General features: G+C 35.8%; 1 protein-coding gene across 19 annotated transcripts; it reads right to left on the minus strand.

Annotated features, from left to right (window-relative positions):
- Nucleotides 1–3,862: 3,862 nt before the first annotated feature.
- Nucleotides 3,863–7,605, minus strand: LOC112754406 (uncharacterized). 19 transcript variants are annotated; one of them, XR_011874346.1, is made up of 7 exons: nucleotides 7,395–7,590; nucleotides 7,171–7,246; nucleotides 6,386–6,861; nucleotides 6,203–6,293; nucleotides 5,342–5,430; nucleotides 4,619–4,903; nucleotides 3,863–4,538 (listed from the first exon to the last, which is right to left on the minus strand). XR_011874346.1 is itself a non-coding variant. In XM_072220853.1 (4 exons), exons 1-3 carry the CDS (start codon nucleotides 7,539–7,541, stop codon nucleotides 4,831–4,833), a joined length of 309 nt encoding a protein of 102 aa, XP_072076954.1. In that variant the 5' UTR covers nucleotides 7,542–7,605; the 3' UTR covers nucleotides 4,388–4,538; nucleotides 4,783–4,830. The 19 variants fall into 19 exon arrangements, 1 of the variants encoding a protein (XP_072076954.1); XR_011874343.1 differs by having other exon boundaries at nucleotides 5,342–5,612; XR_011874347.1 differs by lacking the exon at nucleotides 6,386–6,861.
- Between the last annotated feature and the right edge of the window lie 1,913 nt (nucleotides 7,606–9,518).

Below are 9,518 nucleotides of genomic sequence, written 5' to 3' on the forward strand. Positions count from 1 at the left end.
TCTCATCAATAGGAGCGGGTGTCTTCGCTTTCTTAGTTAAGGATCCGGCTCTTAATGAAGAGTGCGCCTTAAAAGTGGATCTTTGGGGTGCCCTCTTTGCGGCTGGTTTCCTTGGAGCTTTCGCCTTGCCTTTCGCGGTGGCCATCCTGAGAAAGGAAGGGAAACAGGAAAACATTAAGCCCAAAGTATCATTTTAATAAAAATATGCAAGTGAAGGATAGTAATCATAAAGACATGGGTCACAACACTTGGCATGGGATGCAAGAGGAAATAAAACATGCAGTGGCATGAGAGGAGTAATCTCAAGCATCCAAAACAAAGAGCAAGTCACATTCAATGAGTATCTAATTAGCAACAAAGTGGACTCAATGCTTGTAGAGGATAACAAGTGAATGAGGAGAAGCACCCAATTGAAAATACATTGTCAAAAGAAACCAAAATGGTATTCATGCATTTTCTCGAACACTTGGTGTGCAATTATTAAGCAAAGAGTAATTATGAGATACTTAATCAATTCAAAGCCCAAAATAGAACATCAATCATCACATAGACATCACACATTGGCAAAAATAAGAAAAAAAATGACAAAAGATCTATTAAAGCAAACTAACTCAATCCAATATCCATGGAAAAATAAGGAAAAAGGAAAAATAAGCAAACACACAAAAAAAAAAGCAAGAAACATCATCATGTAAGTAAAAAAGAAGCTAAGTAAAGCAACAAGAAGCATCTAACTAGAAGAAATAATGCAAAGAAAATGAAAAAAAAAAGAAATGAAAGAAGTGAAACCTTGAGAAGTAGAAGAGAACAAGGTTGAATCTTCTTTTGTGAAGATGAGAAAGAAGATAGGAGAAGTGTAGTGCCACCGGAAGAGGTAGTTGTCGCCGGTGAATGGCCGGAGACAAGGGTGTGGAATGTGGAAGAAGAAGAAGAGGGGTGTGATGGAGGAAGAAGAAAAGGAGAATTAAGAAAGAAAAGGGGGTTGAGAGAAGGAAATAGAACATGGAGCGAAGTTATAAAACTGATTCGCACAACCGGCGCGTGCGCGAACAGTGCGCTGGCGCGTCGGTGAGGGTGTTAGCAAGGAACGCGTGCGCGGCAGTGGCGTGGACGCACGAGGGGAGTTGTGCCCCTGACACAGAAGTGGCACAAAGTTGGCATAAGTCTCTGGATTTTGTACCAGAGTTGGTGAATGGCGCAGGCACGCGGACGCACACCTTGCGTGGACGTGTCAGTTTTGGCATAAGGTTGGTCCAAATGTGGCACAACTCTCTGGTTTTTGTACAAAAGAGATATCTAAATAACAAAAAGCGATGACTCGGGGATCGATCACCACAAGGCAAAGAAAACAGATATCCAAATAAGTAAACGGCTACCCATGAATCGATCACCCCAAAGCCAACGAAACGGATATCCAAATAACAAAACGAATATCTAAATAACAAAAAGTGGCAACCCTGGGATCGATCACCCCAAGACCAACAAAACAGATATCCAAATAACAAAATGAATATCCAAATACGTAAACGGCTACCCGGGAATAGATCACCCCGAGGCCAACAAAACGGATATCCAAATAACAAAATTGATATCCAAATAAATAATCTGATACCTGGGGATCGATCACCCTGAGAACAACGAAACGGATATCCAAATAACAAAAAGCAACGACCCGGGGATCGATTAATCTGAGGCCACCAAAATGGATATCCAAGTAACTAAACGAATAACCAAATAAGTAAACGGTTACCCTTGAATCGATCACCCCAAGGCGAACGAAACAGATATCCAAATAACAAAAAGCGGCGATACGGGGATCGATCACCCCGAGGCCAACAAAACAAATATCCAAATAACAAAATGGATATCCAAATAAGTAAACGGCTACCCGGGGCTCAATCACCCCAAGGCCAACAAAATGAATATCCAAATAAGTAAATGGCTACCTGGGGATCAATCACCCCGAGACCAACAAAACGGATATCCAAATAAGTAAACGGCTACCCATAAATCGATCACCCCAAAGCCAACAAAACGGATATCCAAATAACAAAATGGATATCCAAATAACAAAAAGCGTCAACCCAGGGATCGATCGCCCCAAAGCCAATAAAACAGATATCCAAAAAACAAAATGAATATCCAAATAAGTAAATGGCTACCTAGGGATCGATCACCCGAGGCCAGTAAAATGAATATCCAAATAAGTAAACGACTACCCGGGGATCGATCACCCCGAGGCTAACAAAACGGATATCGAAATAACAAAACGGATATCCAAATAACAAAAAGTAGCGGCTCGAGGATCGATCACCCTGAGGCTAACAGAACAGATATCCAAATAACAAAATGGATATCTAAATAACTAAAAACGGTGACCTAGGAATCGATCACCCTGAAGCCAACAGAACAGATATCCAAATAACAAACCGATATCCAAATAATAGAAAACGGTGATCCAATGTTCGATCACCCGCGAAGCCAACAAAGCGGATAGCCAAATAAGTTATGTGGCTATCCTCAGAAACGGATCACCTCTGAGGCTAACAAAACAGATATCCAAATAAACTAGATAAGAAAAGTATTGAAATCAGCCCACTAAGAAGTCTAAAATAAGTTCACAATAACGGCCCAAAAAGGCCACACAAAACAAGCATGAGCTGACAGTCTTCCAACTCACGGAAAGGCGAATTCACTAACATCCCGCCATTCGTTACAGGATGACGTCACGCCCTTTTCATGGCATCCCGATAATAGAAAACCAAACTCATCAACAAAAGCGGCGTTAAGGTCTAAGCTATTGACTTTTCAACTCGTGGAAAGCGGAACTCACCAACATCCCGCCAATTGGTGCAGGATGACGTCACGTCCTTTCCAGACCCCTCACAGTCTCCCGAACTACAAGAGAACCGGACTCCCGAACAACTTAGCATTGAAACCAAGCAAGCATGCTCTCATGCTCCGGGGGCAACTGTTCTGGACCTGATCTCTATGTCCTTCCTCAGAACGGTCACCGAACTCGGCAATCCTAAGATTGGGTCATCCTCACGGCCCAAAGACGGGTCAATAACTACCAATATCCTGACCAAACCTTCGAATTCAAATACCTCCCTTATCTTAACCAGATAAGATAAGATGATGACGGTCCAAACCAGCCCTACAATCTCAAACCAATATTCGAATTTGAATACCTCCCTTATCTTAGCTAGATAAGATAAGATGAGATAACTACTACTAGCTATATAAAGGGAAGCTAGAGGCTCCCTTAGATACGTCATTCATTCCACACACCTTATACCTCTCAGATCCATTCTGACTTAAACGTCAGAGTGTCTTTGCAAGTATCATCCCTGTTGCTCCAGCCAGATAATCCGCCGATCACCTCGACTCACAAGTCCCCGATCCATATCACAACCCGTACCAAAGACTTTTAGTACAATGCTTTTGTTTCAATTTATATATATTTTCTAAATTTATTTATATATATGTTTAATCAATTATATATAATTTGTTTATGTTAGAATTTATATACACGTTGCATATGTTTTTTTTTTTTTTTTTGGTGACTTCGTTGCATATATATATTCAATTATTTGTAGTGTAGCAAAAAACAAAGTCAAAGATAATTTTTATAGATAAATAAATTTTAATTAAAAAATTAATATAGAAAATACAACTTTTTTAATTATTTTATATAAGTTAATAAATAAGTATATTTATTATTTAAATATAATATTATATTAATAAAGAGTAAAGATGTTACTATAAAATTTTAATTTATTTGATAAACATTTCAATCATTGAAATTCAATTCAATTCTATAAGTTTATTAATTCATTTCAAATGCTAAAATTCAATTTAATTCTGACTAAAATGTAATTTTTAATAGAATTTAATTCAATCAATATCATGAAAAGTTTTCAAACAGGTTGTTAGAGCTTTGTCAATGTTTAGATTCTTGACCATGATCGCTGCTTCTCTAAACGCATGGGCCTGTACTGCAATGCAAGAATTTATCATAGTTCTTTTAGCTGTGCCAGTAACCGAGTTTCCTCTCCACCCTCTGATAACTATTGCATTGGCTACATTCCTCGTTCTTTACTCACAGAAGCATTAACATTGGCTTTTACGCAATCTTCTGGCAGAGGCTTCCAGGTAACCTGCCTAGCATTCCTTCTTTCTCTGATTTGCTGATTATTTGCTAGGCTATCTCTTGCTCTATTGAATCTTGCTTGTAATCTTGATGCTCTATTAATTGCTTCTTTTGGGTTTATATCATGGTTTTGGAACATATATATATACTTGTTTCTTGCTTTTCGCACACTATAACTTAAATAGCCTATGCTACTAATCATCTCATCTTGTCTCTCCTTTCCTTCCCTCTTAATTCTTTGAAAAATCTCCCAAAGCTACTGAGCATATGATGTTACTGAGCTGGTTGAAGGCAAGTATTGTATGTGTGCCGCGAACCACACTGCTCTTGTTCATAGACGGAGTAATATTGCATGTCTACTGTTTTCTCCTCCTTGCCACATATCCTGCACAGAGGACTATTAGTTAGTTTCTTTTTAAATAAACAAGTCAATTCAAAACATAAACACAAGTAGCGTATCAATACATTAAATATAATTCTCAGTGTATTGTTCAACCAAACTAAAACTATCAACTATAATCTTCAGTGTCATCTTCATCCTTATCATCATAGTCCTCATCCGAAGATATTGAGGGTGGCGGCAGCAGCGGTGATAGTGGAACAGCACTGAAACTATTTGACGCCCTAACCTTCTTGTAACAGCTAACATAAGCCTCATTCCATTTCTTCAGTTTCAGCTATAATCCGGCCTGGACTTCTGCCAAAGACTCCTCATTTCTCCTCTTATACATCCCAATATGACAGTTATACCTGCTCAATTTATTTATTTAATGTTGAATTAAATTGCATCTGACAACAACTTTCACAGGATAAAGGGCATGATTAAAGATTAATGAAGTGAACTACTGCTACTGCTAATGGAACAAGGTAGAGAAGTACTGGTTGTTAGTATAGCCCAAGATATGTTAGGAAAAGGCCTGAAAGGGAGATCATCAAATTGTATGAGAATATACTAATAAAACTATTCATTTTAGTTTTATTTTCAGTTTCACGGGCTCTAATTTCAGGTCTTGATTTTCATTTCAATTAGTACTCAACATTATTAAATAAAGTCAAAGAACAAAAGAATATGAATGCCTAATGCTAAATTAGCAAAAACAAAGCTATTTTCTAATAGAAAATTTTCATTTAAAAGACCAAAAGAAGGACAAAATATTTTTATTTGAAGCGAGTAATGAATGCTCTTACTTGTTTTCTGCTTTTGACCTTTCACTTTCTTCCCATGCTTTGACTAGTGACACCCTCTTCTCCGTTGCAACTCTTGCAAGCACAGCATTCTGCAGACCCCAAAAAAAGAAAAATGAAAAAAACATGTTTCATAATCTGTAATTTGATGATAATGTTGCATTAAAGAAAAATCAAAATTTTCACAATGAAAATTAACATAGCTCGGTTGATAGAGCCCTCAGATGGCTTCTCAGATGGTTTCTCTTCAACATGAGGCTCTGGAGATCACCAACTTAACAATAATAAGCATAACAAACAATTAACATCAACTTATAATTGTGATTATACTCATGTTTATGAATTAAACTGCATGGTGAAAGTTTAGAAAGTTTGAACTAAATGAATTCTTTGCTAATAGAAGAATCAATCTCTCTGTTAACCGAAGCTGAAGGGTGCAGAGTAATTTAACTTAAATAGGAAAATTCTAGCAAAAAGTTAACACATAAAAGAACAAGAACAAAAAATAGTCAAATACAATTTCTAATTCTATTTTCAAAAGGGAGAATGATAAAATAACAAGATTAACAACAACCTATTATATAGATTTTATTCTATAGGGTTATAATAATTAAAAATGCAGTGATTTTCTTCTTCTTCCTTTAAGTGTCTTTGTACAATAATAACTAATCTTTATTCGAATAATATAGACAGTAGTTGTACTCTAGAGAAGGGTTAAAAAAAGGTCAAAAAATAAAAAATAAAAAAAGATGAGCTACACATCACTTCATTCATATATATAAATAGATAAATATATATAAATAGAGTGCAACAAGTAATCTTCTCATCCTATCATTATTCTATTGCCCTGATTTTCTCACTCACTTTCCTCAACTATAAAGATGCAAGAGTAAATACACTGCTCAGAGAACTTAATAGCATCAAGCCCAGGTTGCATACTTGTTATATCTCCTCTCTGCGCAAGCAAAAGGTGACAGAAAAGTAACATGTGAATAAAGTTAACTGAAAAGTGAATAAAGTTTTACTTTTTGTAGACCAAAAACATACCAGTTTGCTAGTTGCTGTAGCACTTTCATTTGAACTAGGAGTCGTAACAAGTGCCGATTGTTAGAATTTTTATTCTAATTGTGATCAAATTTGTTAATATAGAAATTAGTTTGAGTGATGTTGTAATTATTAACTAATTATATTGGCAGTTGGTTTGTTCTTTGATGAAAAGAATACGACTGTTCATAAATTTTATAAAGTTTGGGTCCTCAATTCTGATTAAACAACAAAAACAAACACATTTTGATTCTATCTGGTTTGGTGATTCAAATTTTGGATGTTCCAAATTATATCAAAGATTTTATTGGCAATGGCTAGAGATACGTAAATTTCTGGTTATTTATAAAATGTCTAACACCAATTTCCATCCTGTAGTTCCATTTGTTTGATTTGGAACAGCAGATGTTGTTTGATCAGCTGAAATCACCATTCATAGAGGCATTATCCAATCCACACCAAGGCATGTATGTTTTAATCTGTTGTGAATATGGATTGGAACATTCTAATATAAAATAACAATAAATTGCAGAAAATGGAAAATACTACTGGAACATTGTTCACATATGATTAACCACTATTAAAATGTGCACACACCGCAGCTTCTAATATTAAGCAGTTTGAACCAAATAATGCAAAACATCACTATGATTGAAATTTGAAAAGAAACCAGTTCAGTCCACTTCCTCTATGAATCCATCACTATTTATTCTAAAGTTTCACAAATGCAAATCAACAAGATTTTGTCCGGCATATTTATAAAAATGGGGGAAAGAAAAAAAAATTACCAACGGGAACAATAGCTAAAGGCAAAGCATTTTTGACTTCCAGCTCGGCAGCTGCTGGAACAGGATCGTCCAAGCTCTAGATATCAAGTAAAAATGGGAGAAATTCGTAGCCAAGGAATCATTATAAATAAGCATTTACCATAATAGATGTCCGCAATCAAAGTTAAACGAAAGAAAGGGAAAAGAGTCAAAAGACCAAGAAAGGGAAATCCCAAAGTAGTTACCAACAAATCAGGTGGTGGTTGTACTGGCGCTGGATGTACTGCAGGGAAGAAACAGCAAACACAACGCTTGTTGCCATATCCATAAACATCTACGTTATTTCCAATTCTGTCTCTTATAGACTGCTTAGTCCCCTGCCAAGGAAGCATAAGAAATGTCTGAAGATAAATCCCTCTTGACAACCTAAAACTCAAATGAGGTACTGACACAGATATTGAGAGACTGAGACTCAGTATTATGTTTGTTGGTTCAGAAATTGGTACTAAATTTTCTGTTTCTGTCTCCAAAATTTCAGTATTTCAGTACCTCAAAAAAGTAAGGACATAGGGGACTAAAATTTTTAGAGATGGAGACTGAAACTTTAATAACATTTTATACCTAAAATACCCTCATTTCAATTAATTAATTCCAATTTTACCCTTTGTGCAAATTAAATTAGAGTTTTATTTTTGTTTCAATTTCTGTCTCCCATTTTGCACCAAACAGAATACTAAGATTTATTTCAATCTCTGTCTCTTAATCTCTGTCTCTCAGTCTCATTCTTTCTGTCTCTGCCTCTCCACCAAACGCTACCTAACAGAACACAAATATCCCTTTCATAATATATTGATAAAAAAAACAAATTTTGATTTCCTATATTTTCCAATAAAGAAATTTGATAAAATTGTACTTGCACAAAACTATTGCAATCAAGAACTAGATCCTAGCATCTTTTGCCATGTATAAAACTAAATCGGAAAGCAAATAAGAAACACCAAAAGAAAAGACGTATTTGTTGGCAATGACTCAGCATTGTATTAAATGATGGTATGCTTTACTTTCCATTTCATATCCATTATCGATCAAGCAAGTAGAAAAAAGAGGATCCTAAAACAAAAACATAAATCAAAGTAGCAGGAAGCACCAAAAAGCATGTTCTTGATCAGAAAGCAACAACAAACCACAACAAAAACAAAGTCTTGTCCACTATATGGGGTTGGCTACATGAATCAAACAACATCTATAGAAAGACCGTTTATATGTAGATCTCGTTTGACCACGTCATGGATCGTCTTCATAAGTCTTCTATCTCATCCACCCTCTTGACTGGGTGCTCTGTCGATCTTCTTCTCATATGTCCAAATCGCCTAAGACGCGATTTTATCATCTTTTCCACAATAGGTGCTACTCTAACTCTCTCTTATATCTTTATTTTTTATTTTATCTAATCATGTATGACCACTTATCCATTTCAATATCTTCATCTCTGTCACACTTAACTTATGTTCGTGTTCTCTTTTGGCCGTCCAACCCTCTGTACCATAAAACATAGTCGATCTGATAGTAGTGCGATAGAATTTACCTTTAAATTTTAAAGGTACTTTTTTTATCACATATGAAACCAGACGCATTCTGCCATTTTGACCAACCTATTTGAATCCTATGATTTACATCCTGTTCAACTTCTCCATTATCTTGTATGATGCACCCAAGATACTTAAAATTTTTAACTTTTCATAGGATGTTTTTCTAATTTACCTCTATATTAGGGTTTTTCCTTCGGCGATCAAACTTACATTCTATATATTTTGTCTTACTACGACTTATGCGCAAACCAAATACTTCTAGCACTTCTCTCCATAAATCCAACTTCATATTTAGGTCTTCTCTTGATTCTCTCATAAGGACGATATCATCGGCAAAAAGCATGCACCATGGCACAAACTTTTGGATATGCTATGTGAGTACTTCCAAGACTAATATGAAAAAGTATGGACTTAAAGATGATCCCTGGTATAATCTTGTACCAATAGAAAATTCTTCTGTCACACTACCTTGAGTCTTCATACTAGTTGTAGCCCATCATACATGTCTTTAATTGTACAAATATATGCGATATTTACTCTCTTTCTTTCTAAAACCTTCCATAAGACCTCGCTTGACACCATATCGTATGCTTTTTACAAATCAATAAACACAAAATATAGATACATTTTCTTATTACGATACCTCTCCATCATTCTTCTTAGCAAGTATGTAGCTTCAGTCGTGGATCTGCCTGACATAAAATCAAATTGGTTTTCTATTACTTGTATCTCTTGTCCCAACCTCCGTTCTATCACACTTTCCCATAACTTTATGGTATG

The sequence above is a fragment of the Arachis hypogaea genome, chromosome 16, assembly GCF_003086295.3.
Source record: "Arachis hypogaea cultivar Tifrunner chromosome 16, arahy.Tifrunner.gnm2.J5K5, whole genome shotgun sequence".
Classification (NCBI taxonomy): Eukaryota; Viridiplantae; Streptophyta; class Magnoliopsida; order Fabales; family Fabaceae; genus Arachis; species Arachis hypogaea.

Excerpts from the sequence above, each read along its gene's own strand:
- LOC112754406 (XM_072220853.1), bottom strand. The coding sequence starts at position 7,541 with ATGCTTCCTTGGCAGGGGACTAAGCAGTCTATAAGAGACAGAATTGGA. Across the intron at positions 5,431-7,394 it reads AACCACCACCTGATTTGTTG|AATGCTGTGCTTGCAAGAGT; the intron begins GTAACTACTTTG and ends TGGGGTCTGCAG. Across the intron at positions 4,904-5,341 it reads AGGTCAAAAGCAGAAAACAA|GTATAACTGTCATATTGGGA; the intron begins GTAAGAGCATTC and ends TAAATTGAGCAG.